Below are 18,756 nucleotides of genomic sequence, written 5' to 3' on the forward strand. Positions count from 1 at the left end.
GGCGTTAATTGTTTGCAAAGACTGACTTAACGATGCAGGCTATTTACAAACAGGGCACACTTGGTATAAAATCGCAGGTTGAGGGTGGATGAGGAAGCATAGGCGCAGCGTATACTGCGCCATTGTTAGTAAATGAGGCCCTGAATTTCTTATTAATGTTACATTAATAAGAATCTGCTTAATCTCTCATCTCATTGTGGGGAGCAGACCACACTACTACTGTATACAAAATCATAAATATTGCTAATACTCCTCAGTACTCCCAATACACTATATCATGCTCAGTATTACTCTGTAATACTTCTCAGTACTCAGTTGGAAACTGGTTGGCAGCGTGGCTTCAGGTTAGTCTACATTGTTGCTCAAACTGGGACAACTAAGGATGTTCCCAGATGGAGGTCACCCCAAACTCACAGAGCAGCACACCAGCTCTCTCTCTCTCTCCACTCCTCCCTCTGTCTCTCTGACACAAGAGCTCTCCACAAAGTTTTAATGAGCGAACAGTGCAGCCTAATGAGCCTGGACCTCCTAATTAGGGCCTTCCTGGCTAATTGCTGCTTCCTTTGTGTGTGTCTGTCTCTCCCCTCCCTCGCTGACAGGGGGTAATGAGTTGTTACATCGTATGATGTCCCTGGATCGCAGAGTGGAGGAACAGAAGGTCCTATATGCTCTGAAGCGTGAGCATTATGACAGTTTTTTATTTTAGTTTAGACGAGTAAAACGTCAAGAGTGAAGGATGAATAAAATACAAATAAGAGAGAAAGAGATGAATAGAGTCATGAAATGACTTTTTCAAGAGAAAGTCAGAGATATGAATATGTGAGTTTTTCCTTTCCTTTCCCTCTTTTCTTCAGTTCCTGGTTCTTGTCCTTCTATATACTCCCTGCCTTCTTCCTTCTCTTCACCTCTCTTTTCCTTTTCACCTCTGAGTTCTCTTCACTCCTCTTCCCCTCGCCTCTCTTCCCCTCCATTCCTCTCCCATCACCTCTCTTCTCCCTCCTATCATCTCTCTTTTCCTCCCTCACCCCTCTTTTCCTCCCTCACCTCACCTCAGGGTCATGTGTTCAATCACTCTGTAGAGACATGAGGGCTGATCCATAAGTTGAGACAAAGTTCCGCAGAGCTTTAATGTGTAAGATCACAAATGTGACTGTTATTGTTCTGGTGTAGAGTGCAGTATGCTGGGAGCACAGCTTTTAAACAAAGCAGTCAGAGTTCAAGGATGTAATGTGTAGTCTTTCTCTTGCTCTTCTCCTGTATATCTTTAACCCTTGTGTTCTCTTCGGGTCATTCTGACCCATCAGTCATTGTGACCCACCGTCGTTTGCAACAACTTTACCGCATACAAAAACAAAATGAAGCATTTTCTTTTAACCGTTGGGCTGTCTCAGACCCCCCACATTCCGAAGGTTAAAAGAAAATGTTTTTTTGCTTTTGTATTGGGTAAAATTGGGTAAACACAACGATGTTTCGTTATGAACCTTTTGGTCATGTGACCCGAAGGCAGCACAAGGGTTAAGTCTGCAGACTGGGCCAAACAACCATTCACATGTCCACAAGGATGTGTTTAGAAAAGTCTAAAGTTTATTCAGAACAGAGCACTGTTATTTACCCCACCCCCAGCCCCCACACACATGACTCACCCACCCCTTACACATCTCCCCACTGTCACTGTCTCTCTGGGGCCAGACCTCAACATAGAGTCAGACAAACAGGCAGGTAGACAAACAGACAGGTGAACAGATAGACAGACAGGTGGGCAGACAGACAGTTGGGTAGACAGTAGTGTTGCTTTCGACAACGAAAATTATGACTAAATATCGTTGTCAACCAACCTTTATCACGTGACAAAAACGAGACGCAACGTAAATGTGAGAATTTTTTATCAAATGTATAATGCGATATTGTTGATGAATAAAAACGAGACTAAATGTGGTTTACAAAATAAAAACAATGCTAAAATGTCTCATTTTCATTGACCTAACGTCATAACTTTATTTTGTCTCGTTTAGTCAAATTATTATTATTAGCCAACTCATGAGGCTGTGGTTAATGTGTCTAATTTTAACATTAGCTTTAAACGTAAGCCACTTGAGATGAAAATGAATGAGACTGTGTGTGTGTATATTTGTTAGTGAGAATGTAAAGTGGGTTAACATGTGTGACTTGTGTGTGTGTGTATGTGTTTGTGTGAGAGAGTGTAAAGTGGGTTCTTAGTTCCTACCTGACTGACTGACTAAGCATTCCTTGTCGGCCAAATACTGTAGCTAGTTTTGTCATTCACATAGCAATCACACTGAACTGAATTTGGAAACAACAGCATGACTTTGAATACCTTATTCTAGACCAATACATACATTTAAACAAATGCTATTGGCATTAACATGCCTCCCGAGATTATTGCTTAGACTACTTCTAAAGTAGTTTTGATTAAAACTAGACTATGTGTCATCAGTTTCATCAACTAAAACTAGAAGAAAATGTCATAGTTTTTGTCGACTAAAACTAGATGAAAATAGTCATGGATAATTCTGACTCAAATAAGATCTAAATGCTCAGACTTTTAGTCGACTGAAACATGACTAGACTAAAAAGAGTATGAACATGACTAAAACTAATAAAAACTAAAATGACAGCTTGACACAAAGACTAAAACTAAAACAGGCCACCAAAAACAACACTAGTAGACAGACAGACAGGTAGGTAGGCAGACAGACAGGCAGGTGGGTAGAGCAGGTGAGGAGTTCTCTCTGTCATACTGAAGATTTTACCAAACATCAGCAGAGGAAGAGTCCAGGTTATAAAGGGACATTTCAAAACAAATCCAATTCAACCTGGTTTAAACAAAGCTGTAAAGTTAGAACCACACCAACATGACATCTCTGAGCATGTCTCATACACAGAGCCATATCTTACAAACATCATATTTTAGAAAGTATAAAACATGATTTCAGTTTTGTGACACAAATTAAAATTCAGAAATGTTAGGTTCCAACCCTGTTCCTTTTAGACCTCACTGTGTGTCCAGTTTAGGAGGATTATTGTGCTTTGAACAAATCTTTATTGCAAAAACAAACAACTCTGAAACCTGCATGCTGCAAAATGACTCACAGAAAAACCATCAAGCGTCAATCTTGTTTCAGTTCAGTCAATTCAGAAAGTGAGTTTCAATCTAAAATGAAAATAATATGAGGTGAGAATAGGGACATAACTCTGAAAGCTTGAAAAATATGAATTGAAAAGCCGTTATGTTGTAAGAAACCATTTGCAAGCGTATAAAATAAATTTGCAGGCTTGTAACTGGCGGGTGTATTTCTGTGTGATGAGTAGGATGACCCAGGTAGCTTTAGTTGCAGATGTTGTAGAATTTGAGGGGTCAAGGGTGGAAGGTCCCGCCCCCAATTTCACTGTTCAAAATCTGTCTCCCATTTCAGACTTTTAAAACGTTCACAATGTGACACTGGCTGAACGTCTAGTTGTTGTAACTTAACAGAAACACATTTTGAATACCCGTAAGTGAATTTGGAATACATCTGTAATCAAATTATGCTTTTTTTTCCAACTTTTTTTATTTTTACAAATGGCTTCTTTTGGCTTTCAATTGTGTCTTTCATGCTTTCAGAGTTCTGTCTCTCATCTAACCTCATGAAATACAGTTTCTTCGTATTTAATAAAACGCAAAATAATTCAAAACTACTTTTCTACAAGAACTGTCTTTCAGTTTGAACTGAACTGAAAGCTTAGTGATTACAGCACATGTGGGTGGTCCTGTTCATGATCCCTCATCATCTCTCTCCAGAGCCAGGAGACCCAATCAGTCCTCATAAGCTTCCCTGTCAGCAAGCTGAACCCATGTAAACATCAGCTTGTTTACTTGTAAACAACAAATTAACTGTAACCAGTTGATGGGGGTGACGCTCACAGAAAGACAGGCCGACAGGTGAGGGGGGGTGGGGTAAAGCAGGGCTACATGGGGTAATAAGGGGTGGGGGTTGGGATTAGAAATGCTTGATTGTTAGAACATTAGCATAAGGCAGACAACATGAAGTTGATTCTAGAAGACAGAGAGACTGAGGTGAAGACACACAGGCCTGCCATAGTGCAAATACACTAGCATACCCTCCGGATAGAGGACAGGGAGGTGGGAAGAAGGGAGGAAGCATGGGAGGAAGAAGGAAGGAAGAACAGAGGAAGCATGGAAGGAAGCATGGGAGGAAGAAGGGAGGAAGCATGGGATGACGAAGGTAGGAAGAAAGGAGGAAGCATGGGAGGAAGAAGGAACGAAGAAGGGCGGAAGCATGTGAGGAACCATGGGAGGAAGCATGTAAGGAAGCATAGGAGGAAGCATGTGAGGAAGAAGGAAGGAAGCATGTGAGGAAGCATGTGAGGAAGAAGGGAGGAAGCATGGGAGGAAGAAGGAAGGACGAAGGGAGGAAGCATGGGAGGAAGCAAGGGAGGAAGAAAGGTGTTTACAAAACAGGTGAACTCCTCTCTAAGGGTCTTGGTTATTGCAGCAGAGGAGGGTGAGAAAACTGTATCTCTAGAAAAGACATGTTGATGCTTTTTGTTGTCCTCAATGAATCCAGCCAACCAGTCAGCCAGCCAGATAGCCAGTCAGTCAGTCATTCAGTCAGTCAATTATATTAGACAGTTATATAGCTAGTCAGGCTGTCAGTCAGATAACCAGCCAGTCAGATAACTGACTGTCTGTCAGTCTACCCATTTGGCAGTTAGTTCAGTGAGGTGAGCAGAATGCCAGAGTGCAACACTTATAAACCTTTTTTTCTATCTTATATTACACCCCCCCACCCCCCGTGACCCTCCCTCCTTCCCCTCCCAGGTCGGAGCGGCTCCTGGTGGGTGCAGTCACATGCCCGAGGAGGCCAGGCCCATGCCGCCCCCCTGGCCCATGCAGGGCAGAGTCTGGGGGCCCTTGGGGAAGTCGTGTGCCAGGACACGCCCGTTCTCCCCTCCGGCCCCTCCCCCTCCGGTGGCTCCGCCACCTGTCATCCTGCTGAGGGTGGAGCTTAGCATGGCGGCATCGATGATTTCCTGGAGGAGAGGAGAAGGGAGGACGAGAAGAGAGGGTAGGAGAAGGGAGGAGAGGTGAGGAAAAGGGAGGAGGAGAGGACATAAGAGGATAAAAGAGGACGAGAGGAGAGGACGAGAGAAGAAGGGAGGAAGAGGGAGGACGAGAGAGGGGAGGACGAGAGGAGAGGAGAAGGAAGGAGAGGGGAGGAGAAGGGAGGAGAGGAGAAGGGAAGAGAGGAGAAGGGAGGAGGGAGGGGAGGAGAGAAGAGGAGAAGGAAGGAGAGGTGAGGAGAAGGGAGGACAGCAGAGGAGAAGGGCAGAAATGAGGACCGAATAGAGGAGGAGAGGATAGGGGAGGAGATGGATAGGGGGAGCGAAGAGGAGAAGGGAGGAGGAGAGGGGAGGAGGGGAGAAGTAGAGAAGAGGAAAGGAGACGAAAGGATTAAGATTCATTCATCCTTATCTCGTTATGAAGTTATGGTTATGAGGCCATATAAGAGTAAAGAAAAATGTATATTCAATTTTGTTATTATTATTATCCTGAATCCATGACGAATTATCTCACTGTCTTTCCCTGTCTATTCTCTGTCTCTATCTACATATCTGCCCTCTTTCTTTCTCTCTCTCTCTCGTTCCCGTCCTCTTCTCTCTCTCTCTCGTTCACGTCCTGTGCTCTTCTCAGTTTAACATAATGAAAGCCTGTAGGGCTGAAAGCAGAGCTAATGATTTGCATGGCTCCTCTCTGTGCTGCATACACCCTCAGTGTTCATAAATCATTCAAACTTCTCACTTCAATAGCTGCTCAACCCTGCTCTCTCTCTCTCTCTCTCTCTCTCTCTCTCTCTCTCTCTCTCTATCTCTCTCTCTATCTATCTCTCTCTCTCTCTCTCTCTCTCTCTCTCTCTCTCTCTCTCTCTCTCTCTCTCTCTCTCTCTCACACACACAGACATCCCCCTCTCTCTCCTTCCCGCTCGCTATGTCTCCCTCTCCCTCTTTTTCTCTGTCTGCCTCCCCCCCCATCTCCCTAGGGTTCTCTCTTCTCTGTCCTTCTCTCTCTTTCTCTTCCCCACTTTTTCATCCCCCTATGCCCCCCACCAATCTCTGTTGTCTGTCTGCTGTAACAAAAAGCTGTGTGTATGTGACAGTTTAAACACCTAGGGCCCTATTTTAACGATCTGAAACACAAGTATCAACCGCATAGCACAAGTAACTTTGTGGGCGGGACTCCGGCGCTGTTGCTATTATACCGGCGGGATAATTGACTTTGCGCCTGGCGGAAATCTAAAATGGGTTGGTCTGAAGTAGCTGCATTACTAATGGGTGTGGTTTGGGCGTAACGTGCAATAAACCAAGCGGAGATGTTCTCTTCAGGGCATAGAGAAGTGACATTGTCTCGGAAAGGCAGAGCAGTTTTCTCATTGCACTAAGTTGCCCACTCATACTGCTCATTCAAATTCTTATTCTTATTTTTATATATACTTTATTTTTTTAATTGTTATATTTTTTTATTGTTTAGTTCTTAGAATTGGTTTAACTATTGTACTTTTTAACTTAATTTAAGACCCCTATATGTTTACTGTTTGCAACTTCCTGCCACAGTAAATTCTGTGTTTGTGTATAGGCTACATGGCGAATAAACCAAATTCTAATTCAATGGAGATGGAAGAACCCACCAAAATTAGCTTTGGTTAAACAGGCGTGGGAGGAAAATGCCACAATTGTTACAAATCAGGTTCACATACGTAGAGATTTCTCATGAAAATCTTTGTAACCATTGACATGAAAGAAATGTAACACAGCCATACAATAAATCAAAATAATGTAACGTAGCTTCGCAGGAGATAGACCCTGGCCTCGCCAGCAGTGCGCACGGGCCAAGCATGCGCCCTTAAAATAGCATCTGAATAATGCGCCATTGACTTTAGACTTTTTTTCCTGAGTTTTCCCTGATCTGTGGTGGAATTGTCTTACTGAAACAAAAATGCAAAATAGCACCAGGGAATGTTTGCGCCGGAACACGGCAATTTTTTTTGCTAGGCCACCTCCTGGAGCGCAAGGTCATTCCCTAATTTACCGACGTGCGTCTGTGGAGGGAAAAGCCCGCTTTGCATCGAGTGCAAACTAGGAATGATAGTTGCGTTGTTAACAAAGTCACATGTGCTGGGTGCCAGATAGGGCCCCTAGGCTGTTTGAGCCACGAGTCCTCACCCCCCAGAGCACAATGTAGCATGATGCCTGGGATGCAACAGAGGTGGTTGGGGTGCGTAGATTGGTGTAGCTCCAGTTTTTACATCATAACCACGTGGTTATGATGTCAAAGAGAACAACAAAAAAACGCACACACACTCCTACCTTCATCCTGCGTGACTCTATACGAGACTTGTAGCAGAACTCCACCAAAGCGACCAGCATGGCCAGCCCCAGCCCTCCAATCAGGATGTAGAACACCCCCGCCACGTTACTGAGGCTCAGGGCGCTTGTCTTGTCCTATCAGAGCACAGGACGTGAGTCAGGGAACCAATCAGTACGCAGAATGCATTACATGCACACAGACACTCTCACACACGCACACAAACACACACAAAGGCACATCGTTTTCCTTCACATTTTTTAAATTTTATTTAACCTTTATTTAACCAGTAGAGATTGAGATTAAAAATCTCATTTTTAAGGGAGACCTGGTCTGACAGTAAATAAACCAGTCTACAAGCAAGTATCTGGATACAATTTAGCTTGTACTAGCAGGTCATGTCTCCATATTCATCTGTGTGTCTAGGCTACAGAACAGTTAGCTGCTAGCATCACAGCTTCTCTGACTGAGCATGGCATGCACACATGCACTGTACAAGCTGATCATTCACTCACCCTCAACATGGCTGGTTAACTAGCTAGAGAACTTGTGGGCATAGTTAGAGGACTAGCTGAGGGACTATTTTGGGGAATAGTTTACTTTTACCTCATGGTACCACACACATAGAGACATGGTGGGTTAAACTGCTAAATTTATTTCGTTAATCACTTTCATATACTATTGATTTGTATTCAAAACATTTTAGCTGGCTGTTAGCGTTAGCAAGATAGCGTTGCGGATCTCCGACAGTGAATTAGTAGTTTAGAGGTATACACCATCAGGAAATAACTGATCATTGTTATGGTATATATCAGCCAATGGGATTAATGACGCACTTGATCTCTTAGTCTTTTATTGATAAGCTCATTCAGGAAGCAGTAGGCTGGTCAGGCCATGGCACCCATGGCATCACAGGAAGGGGCGGGACTTGTGTGCATCAGGTGACCATGCATGTACTATCTGTGCTTTGGGCGGGGCTTGTTTTGGCCCCATCAGTCCAATTGCATGCTGCGTGACAGAGCTGTGGGGTGGGGGGTTGGGGGGGGGGGGGCGTCTCTGGAGCAGGAAGCTGTAGGGGTGCTGGAGTGGAGTGAGGGGGGTGGGAGGGGGGGGTGGGGGCGAGGGGTATAAAGAGAGGACCAACACGTGGACTGACCTTTCTTCCAGAATCCTTGCTGCCACACTCCCCTTTATCGTACCACCATTTGTTTTTCAGTTTGTCTAAGACGGCCTGCTCATTGAGCTTCAACACTGCTAGGTTAACTGGGATTCTTCCGGGGGGTGGAGGGGGGGAGATAACATAAATAACATTTAGCTCTATGTTATCTTATGTCACTCATTCTCATCATCATCATCAGTGAGCTGGCAGACATTAGCACCCATCATCATCATCACCACCACAACCAAGATGTGTTCTACAGGTTGTTTACACAACGACAAAACAACAAAAACACCAGACACACAGTAGAAACTGTCACTGCCAAAGTGATATGCATTAATACTCCATCTAGCTGGTCTAAGCTGGCTCCCTGCTGCGAGATGTGTATTACTATATCACTTTGGGTAACCGGCAAGTTGAACAACCTCAGACAATTTACTGAAGTTACTGAGTTACTGAAAACATTTTATTATCTGGAGAACTAAAAGTAGGAATAGTAATGATCAAATGATCTTTGAGTCTAGTAGGAACCAATTGTAACTTGTACATTATGGAACGTTCTAACATGCAGCCTGCCGTTACAGCAGACAACCAGGATAGGGTCAGGGGTCAGGGGTGAACTCTGAGAAGGGGGAGGCAGGGGGGTTTGCAGCCAAGGTGTTTGTTTGTTCGCATTGCCGGTTACCCGCCCCACCCGTCGCCCACCCACCCACCCACCCATCCCTCCCTTGTTGGAGGCCCCGCCCACTCCCAGCCAACACCCCGGTATGGGGCGGGGCTCTGGGTCTGACCTTGGAGTCACCTCCCCCGGTTCCGCACTCTCCTTTGTCGTACCACCATTTGTTTTTCAATTTGTCCAACAGGCCCTGCTCGTTGAGCTTTAACACGGCCAGGTTTACTGGGTTTCTTCACGGGGGGGATGGGGTGGGTTGGTTACAGGACAGATGGGATAGATATACAGCCGTCAGGTTGGGAGGAGGGAGTTACAGGACAGATGGGATAGATATACAGCCGTCAGGGTGGGGGGAGGGGGGCATACGCAGCAGGTTAGCAATGTATAGAAAACAACTAGAAGTTCATATCAACAGATTGTCGCTGTTTACTATCACAACAATCAAAAAAACATGTGCGTATACGTCAAACTGTTTATGTGCCGGACATATTAGATTAGAATAGTTGGTTTGATGGCTTTTTTTTTTTGCGCATGTCTACAACCTTGTTGGGTTTTACAGAGAGAGACAGAGAGTCCAGTGAAGCCTGGAGATACCACACACTACATATGTGGAGGCCTGAGGTACAGTTCTCCAAAGGGAGAGTATAGACATTCTTATTGGTTAGTGAACATGGTTTAACAGCTCCATCCACAACATCAGGGATATCGAATATACAGCCTGATTTACTCAGACTCTGTTTCACTCTGTAAACTCCTGACCCCTTTCTGATAAGGACAGAGAGAGGGAGTGAGAAGGGAGGGAGAGATATGGAGAGAAGGAAGAAAGTGAGATGGAAGTGAGGGAAAGAGAATGGGAGAAAGCGAGGGCCGTTGGGAGGGAGAGAAATGGAGGAGGGAGGGAGAGACAAAGAAAGAAAGGGAGAAAGACAGAGGGGGGGATAAGGAGGGAATACGAGAAATAGAGAGGCAGGGAAAGAGGGAGTGGAGAGAGAAGGGATGCAGCAATTAACTGATTATACTATTAACCGCGATTAAAAACTCTCAGTTTTGTTACAGTAAAGGTTCAGCTACACTGAGTGTTTCTGTTCTCACTCTCCAAAAAGAGACATTATGGTGGCTACATAATTTTGTACCGTAATGTGTAACCGTGTAACGGTTGCACAGTGAGGATAATTAAACATTGCCAGAGTTTGCAAACAGTTCAGGGGAATTCAGTTCCCGTTTCCACTTCAGTGCACCTGCGCAAAATCATGAAGTTTTTTTCCTGTTGCTAGCTTGAGCTGATGGTATTTAATTATTGTGTGTGTTAGTTTATAGTGTACCCACTATCTATCAGCCTAAGGTACATTTACTGTTGTTTTTAGCAAATACAGGCTTTAAAGTATAGAATGTATTGTTTTTTTGGAGGTTTTATTGCTCAATCGTTAGTCAGATGTAAATGCTAATTCTTCGCCCTGTTTTCAGAGTCCCTGTGTAATGGCTAATGCGTCTAGTGAGCCTAGTTGAAGCACAACCATTGTTCTCTCTCATATATATATATATATATATATATATATATATTTATTATTTATTTTCCCACCTCTAAGGATCCGCCAATATTTGGACCACATAGACAACGCCGGTGCCAAAAGGTTTGTCTCGTTAGCGATTGCATTGCTTGTATTTTTATTTACGTTCAGTTACACGGTTTATGTTCAGTGCCAGCCTAACGTCAAAACGTCTGCACACGTTAGCAATGACGCATAGATACAACGTTCTAGCTGAGAATGTCTAATATAGAGAGAACTGCCACTCTCGGGAAACTTCCAGGTTCTGAACAGGATAAAACATTTTGTCTAGTAATTTGAATTCTGAATTCGAAAGGGAAGGCAAAAAAAATACACACTGCTGGCTGTTAGATTTTTTTTAAGTCGCCTTTCTGTTCTAAAAAGCTTTTGAAAATGTAATTGACGTCATACACATCGTACGACCAGAGCTACTGCTTTACGGCAAGCTCTTGACACTTACTTTTTTCTCTCAGGGCATCGACAATACAGTTGACAGGTTAGGCTCTCCCTGTCAATACACATGCTAGAAATAGTTTGGGCTTGCTAATGTTGTTGCTAATGTTGCTAAAGCTCTGACATTCTGATTCCACTTCGGATGCCATCAAGCAACAGCTCTGGTCGTATCAGTCCTTCACTAACCAATCAGCATTCATTAGCAGAATGCTAGCGTGTTAAAGGCAACAACGACTCACCCTGTAAGAAATCAAAAGGACATAAGTACTCGTTCATTCAACTTTCGACCTATAATCCATGTTGAACATGCAAAAACTACAATCAAATCGGAGATTTCTCAACGACAATCAGGCAAAAGAGACTAATTTAGCCGTTTAGCTCCATAGACTCCCATTCAACATGCACTCGCTCGCGATCACCCCCAGTGGAACTCTGGTGGAACTGCAACCAAATTCGGTACAATGGGGCTTAATAGGGAGTGGCAAGGCTCTCCTTAAACAGGCTCTGGTTCTAGTAAAGGCCGATTTATACTTCTCCGACTCCGTTACGGACAGACGTACGCACGGAGTCGGACGGATTGGTTGAATTCATACTACTCCGACGGGCTCTGCGTGCTGAAAGTAATTCACCGCCAGAACAGTAGATAGCGCTGCACTGCGATGCTAGCTAGGTTATCGAAAAGTCAGAGCAAATTTACAAATGAGCCGTTTCATCAAAAAAATAAGTAACTACACTGCCCATTTCTTGTCACATTTTAATTCAGATGCTGATTTACATGTACTGTTTAGCTGAAATATGAATTGTAAAAACTTACAACAATGGCGGTCAAAGGATTCTGTTTTCATGTTGGTCACGGCAACCCTGCCTCCGCCCCTGACTCAAGCAGTTCTTAATACGGACCAATCACAGCCAAGGGGTATCCGTAAAATGACGGACGGAAAGTCAGGAAAATCAGGAGATGCACGCAGAGCTCTGCGAGAGGCTCGGAGAGGGCACGGAGAGGGAGTTCCGTGTCGGAGAGGGCGTTCCCTGTGTGCGTGTCCGTAAAAACGCAGAAGCATAAATTGGTCTTAAAGGAGCAATTGACTGCAAAACCGATTTTACCTTGTCATAGTTGAATAACGACAGGTCGGTGGGTAAAATGAACATACCGTGAATATCAAAGTCCATTGACACCTCTTTCCTATTCAAATCTCAAAAAGAAAAAATGTAGCTGTAAAACGCTAGCTTTTCAACAAAGCTACCGGTGATCGCCCTCTTATTGGCTCTGGTCTGTATCTTTGTCACGCCCCAGAATTTACATCCAGACCAGCCCGAGGTAGCGTCTATCTCCGATACCAGTTTAGCTGCGCGCTGCTCTGTGTTAGCTACTTATAAGGAATTACAAAGAAGAACGTTTTGAATTATAACAAGGACATTGAAAATGGACCACGGTCGTAAATGCTGTGTTCCAGGCTGTAGCATACAGGGAAGGCTAACACTCACAGTCTTCCCAAGGAGCCAAACATTCAACAGGCATGGCTGCTGTTGTCTTATGAGAAGATCCCCGCGAAGTTTGACACTCAATCATTCATTTGCTCTGAACATTTCACTCCCCAGTGCTCCCGAGCTTCACTCGTTGAAAACCAACCAATCAGCGCGCAGCTCATCTAAATATTAATGAGCATACCATAAAAGGAGAAAAGCTAGTGTTTTTTATCCCGGGAACATTTCAGAGGATCTGTCAGTGGGCATAGAACAGCACCCGGGCCATTTTCAACCCAACCAATGTTACATACCCTATTTGGAGACCTTAAGGAACAGTGTGAAATACCCCCAAAAACAGTCAATTGCCCCTTTAAGACAGACAGCGATATAAGCGAGCCCTCAGCATTAGTACCGTAGCTAAAAATCAAGGAAAATGTAGGCTTCTTTTCGCGAGGTACCTACGAACATGTCTTAAGCTGCTAGACAAGTGGGGTTCCCCTTCGTTCTTTTGGTGAGCAGTCTCACAAGCCCTACTTAGCCGGCGTCATGGAGCCGACCAGCTTAATAGTTATTTAGCACTAGCTTTGCTAACTACATATACCTACAGCTGAAAGATGTGCTCCGTTTTGCTCCTAGATTCAGACCTAGCTCCAGTAAAGTATAGAGCTAGCTAACTACTAGACTTCTGCTGTGTTGGAATCGCAGGAGCTAACCAGTCAAAGGGCGTATAAAAATACAGGAGCACACCCCACAATTTCCCCAGAAATTGCACCCTCTAGTTATTTTTATTATTATTTTCACACCCCTAAGGATCCGTTAATATTAGGACTACATAGACAACACCAAAGTCAAAATGTTCATCTTGGTCCCGATTGCCTTGCTTTTATTTTCATTTACGTTACGGTTTAGGAGCTTACAACATTTTTGTGGCAAAAAGAAGTGGCAGAAAAGACCTCAGTGCTAGCCTAACATCACAAAGTCAGCACACGTTCGCAACGATCCATAGATTTGACTTGCACGACATGCAAGACTATTGCTCAGCAAATGGTGTACTAGCAGCATCATACATTTAAGCAATTCAAGACTTGTATGTACAGTATGTCATGTCACATTAAATAATGTATTTAAACTCAAGCTTGTGTGGTGCGTCGCTGTTTTCAATGCCACAGCCTAAACTTTGTCAATCTGTTTGTGAAAATGGCTAACATTCCCTGCGCTAGCACTAGTTAGCTTGCAATAGGCATTTCTCATATGGACAGATGAGGGGAAATTGTGTCTCGTTTTCGCTCATTTAATCTGTTCACCTCATCATAGTTCGTTTCCATCTGCAACGGACGCAAGCACACCCCACAATTTCCCCAGAAATGGTACCCTCTCTAGTTTACTAATGCATTACAATTACAATTGAAAATGCCTAGTTCTCCAGGAGCATTCTATTGTTTGGACAGTCATTTATATTTTAGTTTATTGTTATTAATATCATTATTTTGTATATCATTTTTAATACAACCTTAAGTTTTGTTGCAGGCACAAAGACTATATTGCACTGTACTTTAAGTAGCCTAATCGTTGTTATTCTTTTAGACCTCTCATCACAGTTAAGATTAGGATTTGCTCCTGAGAAGGACACCTAGAAAAGTAGTTTCATTCATTAATTTATGATCATCATTATGTTTTATTTATTTGGAACTGGATTATTTGGTAAATATGAAAGGTAGCAAATGTTGAAAACAAAAGTCATCAAAGAAATGTATACAATAAAACCAAAAATTTAGGAATGTTCATGTCATTTTATAAATCCCTAATGTTGTGAACTAGATTAATGATTAATAATCCTGAAACCGTGATTATTCCTCAGAATATAATCTATTACATCCCTAGGAGAGAGAGGGAGGAGGGAAGAGAAATAAAGAGAAAGAGAAATAGACAGAAAGGACAGAAAGAGGTCAGTGTTTTTATGGATGAAAAAATACATCCTCTCTGTGATTAGTAGCATCGTCTTTGAGAGCGGCAGTTTTCTGTAGACAGACACACAGATTATCAGACAGACAGGCAGATTAACAGACAGACAAACCAATTAAGGCATATGAATTTACAGAAATACAGACAGACAGATTATCAGACAGACGGACAGACAGACAAATTAACAGAAAGACATGTTCAGATTGCAGACAGGTGACAGTGAAGCTTATATTCAGACACTTTTCACTTTACGCTGTAACTGAATGTCCAGCGTAGCCTGTATATGTAGAGCTACAACACTGTCTCCTGGTGTGTGGAGAGTTACAACACTGTCTCCTGGTGTGTGTAGAGTTACAACACTTTCTCGTGGTGTGTGGAGAGTTACAACACTGTCTCCTGGTGTGTGTAGAGTTACAACACTTTCTCGTGGTGTGTGGAGAGTTACAACACTGTCTCCTGGTGTTTGTAGAGCTACAACACTGTCTCCTGGTGTGTGGAGAGTTACAACACTGTCTCCTGGTGTGTGTAGAGTTACAACACTGTCTCGTGGTGTGTGGAGAGTTACAACACTGTCTCCTGGTGTGTGGAGAGTTACAACACTGTCTCCTGGTGTGTGGAGAGTTACAACACTTTCTCGTGGTGTGTGGAGAGTTACAACACTGTCTCCTGGTGTGTGTAGAGTTACAACACTTTCTCGTGGTGTGTGGAGAGTTACAACACTGTCTCCTGGTGTTTGTAGAGCTACAACACTGTCTCCTGGTGTGTGGAGAGTTACAACACTGTCTCCTGGTGTGTGTAGAGTTACAACACTGTCTCGTGGTGTGTGGAGAGTTACAACACTGTCTCCTGGTGTGTGGAGAGTTACAACACTGTCTCCTGGTGTGTGGAGAGTTACAACACTGTCTCCTGGTGTGTGGAGAGTTACAACACTGTCTCCTGGTGTGTGGAGAATTACAACACTGTCTCCTGGTGTGTGTAGAGTTACAACACTGTATCCTGTGTGTAAAGCGGTACAACAGTGTCATATGTTAGTGTGACAGCCAGCAGAGGTAGTGCAGATATTTCCCTCTGTCTACGATATCTAGGACATGTCATACTATCTGGATCTCAAGCTTGACAGACAGATATCTTGATAAATATAGAGACGCACACATAGATAGACAGGTATACTGATAAACATACAGAGAGACAGTCAGTAAAAATGCAAACAATTAGAGAGTTAGAGAGACAGGTAGATACAGAGAAACACAGATAGATATCTACAGACAAACAAATATATTCAGACAGAGAGAGAGACAGACAAACAGACAGTCAAGACAGATAGATAGACATGTCCATACAGACAGGCAGATAGACAGACAGATGTATACCGACAGGCAGGCAGGCAGGCAGGCAGGCAGGCAGGCAGACAGACGTATACAGACAGAAACAGACAGAAACAGACAGACAGAAACAGTCAGAGCATCAGACATTTCAAACGAACGTGAACATGACAGTTACTCTGTGACATGGAGCTTTGAACAAACAACAGATAACAACGGAATCTATGATGAACGACAGTGACAGTTAACATGGCCACAGTGGAGGTAGACGGGGTGAGGGAGAGGCGAGGTGAGGTGAGGTAACGTGAGACAGATTTGAACATGGAGGGTGGACAGGGTTGAACATAGAGGGTAGACAGGTTGCTGGATGAACACTTATGGGATACAAAGATATGTGGCCTTGTACTGAAGCAAGCCCTTGACACTATGCTCCATAGCTCCTAAGTTACAGGGTAGGAACTACAAAGACATGCTAGAATGTCAAGCAAGGGACTCGCCTGTGGAATTAGTGGCTAGGAGGTAAGACTAAGGGCTAGAGAGCTAGACTAGTAGTTAGGAGGTAAGACTAGGGGCTAGGGAACTAGACTAGTAGTTAGGATGTAAGACTAGGTGTTAAGGTGTTCGACTAGGAGGTATGTTTAGGGGCTAGGGTGTTAGACTAGTAGATAGGAGGTAAGACTAAGGCCTAGGGAGCTAGACTAGCAGTAAGGAGGTAGGACTAGGGGCAAGGGCTTGTGTTAGGACAGGGCCACAGTGAGAGAAAGTGCTCACAGAAACAGAATATAGGTAAACATCACAAATACATCACTATCTCATTCATCTGACTAGTTTTGTAATAACCAACACCAATTACTAATACAAACCAGAACACAAAGCTATGTAGTAAGTAACTGTCATGATTAATAAATGGAATATCAATGTCTCCATCCTCCCACTCTCTTCCTGCCTTAATCAGTTATAGCCTCAGCCCTCAGATCAGACACAATCCTATACTGACCAATCACACGGATAGATTTGCTGTCAGAAGGAATGATCGGTTATGACATCATAGTCACCTGAGAGCGGAGCCCTTGGGCGTGGCCACGCCGTAACCCTTGGAGTCCAGGTTCCCGCCCACCTTCATGGTGTCGCAGGGCTTCCTCTGCTCGATGTACTCGTTCATGGTGGACTCCAGCAGGTAGGCATAGCGACCTGGCCAGTCAGAGGGTCATTGCTTACTGCTTATTTGTCCAATTGTTTAATAGCTTTTGAACACAATTACCTAATGTGTTATTTCCTTAACTGGTTGTTTCTATAACAATGTTTTGCTGATGAGATAAAAGCATTTATAGAATATCTATAGTACATGACATCATTATAAACAAACTTAATAACAGGGTCCCCCTGTCCTGCATGTTTTAGATGTTTCCCTGCTCCAACACACCTGATTCAAATAAATGGCTCGTTATCGAGCTCTGTAGAAGCCTGGTAACGAACATGCATTTGAATCAGGTGTGTTGGAGCCAAGAAACATCTAAAACATGCCGAACAGGGGGTCCCTGAGGACAGGGTTGAGAACCACTGGATTAGGTGTGTGTTTATACATATGGCTTGTTCTACAGTGCATATGGTAATAAGGTCTAGTGCATTGCAAACACTGAGCTTTGGAGTCAGAAACCTTTGGATTTCCTGACGCGTATAACCCCCTCGTTGGTGTTCTTGACGAACACGGTGGGGTCTGCTGACTTCATGTACGACCACATCTTCTCAAACACGGCAATCTTTGACCTCTGATGGGGGGGGGGAGGGAGAAGAAGGGAGTCAGATGGCTGAGCGGTGAGGGGGTTGGTGAGGGAGTTGGGCTAGTAATCAGAAGGTAATCAGAAGGTTGCTGGATTGATTCCCACCCTACATGCCTCGGGGGAAATGTCCCTGTACTTACTGTAAGTCGCTCTGGATAAGAGCGTCTGCTAAATGACTAAATGTAAAAATGTAAATGCAAGACATAGAATGAGACAGAGAGAAAGAGAGGTGTGTGTGTGTGTGATCATGTGTGTGTGCTTTGTGTGTGTGAGGCCGTGTGTGCAATCCTGTGTATATGTGTGTGTATGTGTGTGTGATGCTGTGTGTTTGTGTGCAATCCTGTGTATATGTGTGTGTATGTGTGTGTGATGCTGTGTGTTTGTGTGCAATCCTGTGTATATGTGTGTGTATGTGTGTGTGATGCTGTGTGTTTGTGTGCAATCCTGTGTATATGTGTGTGTATGTGTGTGTGATGCTGTGTGTTTGTGTACTGGAGCTCTCCAGAGCATGTCTCCTCACCCTGAAGAACTCCTTGGTGGATCCTCCGTCCAGGGTGCCGTAGGCAATCTCTGTCTGCTTGGCCAGGTCCTCGGCGCTCTCGATGGGAGACACCATCCTCTCCACCGTCAGGAAGGCTGCCAGGTTGGCCGTGTAGGACGAGATGATGATGAGGGTGAAGAACCACCACACGCCCCCGACGATACGCCCCGACAACGACCTGGGGGGAGGGAGGTGGGGAGTCGGGGGGTTAGATATCCAAGCATACATGGAAACACTCAAATGGTCCACAAGAGATTAGTATAAACACTGGCCCAATGATACGTCACTCACACCTGGTGTGTGTGTGTGTGTGTGTGTGGGGGGGGGCTGAATAACCACAAACACAAACAAAAGCACAGTCCACAATACACCCATAAAAACCAGTGTCTCCCGGAGTGACAGAGGTTGAGAAGTAAGCAGGTTGAGCAGTGTTCAGCAGGTTGAGCAGTAAGCAGGTTGAGCAGTATTCA

The 18,756-nt window shown here is 44.1% G+C and overlaps 1 protein-coding gene across 2 annotated transcripts in view; it reads right to left on the minus strand.

Moving 5' to 3' along the window:
- Positions 1-4,866: 4,866 nt before the first annotated feature.
- The window catches only part of gria1b (glutamate receptor, ionotropic, AMPA 1b), a 45,205-nt gene continuing 31,315 nt past the window's right edge, over positions 4,867-18,756 (minus strand). Inside the window, exons 12-17 of one of the 2 annotated variants that reach the window (XM_084683407.1) lie at positions 18,266-18,464; positions 17,622-17,733; positions 17,020-17,155; positions 8,538-8,652; positions 7,384-7,518; positions 4,867-5,052 (exon numbers count right to left, since the gene is read on the minus strand). In XM_084683407.1, coding sequence (XP_084539533.1) covers positions 4,867-5,052; positions 7,384-7,518; positions 8,538-8,652; positions 17,020-17,155; positions 17,622-17,733; positions 18,266-18,464 — 883 coding nt within the window. Of the gene's footprint in view, positions 5,053-7,383; positions 7,519-8,537; positions 8,653-9,331; positions 9,447-17,019; positions 17,156-17,621; positions 17,734-18,265; positions 18,465-18,756 lie in introns of both variants that reach the window. The other variant, XM_084683406.1, reaches the window with a different exon arrangement.

The sequence above is a fragment of the Hypomesus nipponensis genome, chromosome 20 (assembly GCF_054491055.1).
Source record: "Hypomesus nipponensis isolate SF chromosome 20, ASM5449105v1, whole genome shotgun sequence".
In the NCBI taxonomy this organism is placed as follows: domain Eukaryota; kingdom Metazoa; phylum Chordata; class Actinopteri; order Osmeriformes; family Osmeridae; genus Hypomesus; species Hypomesus nipponensis.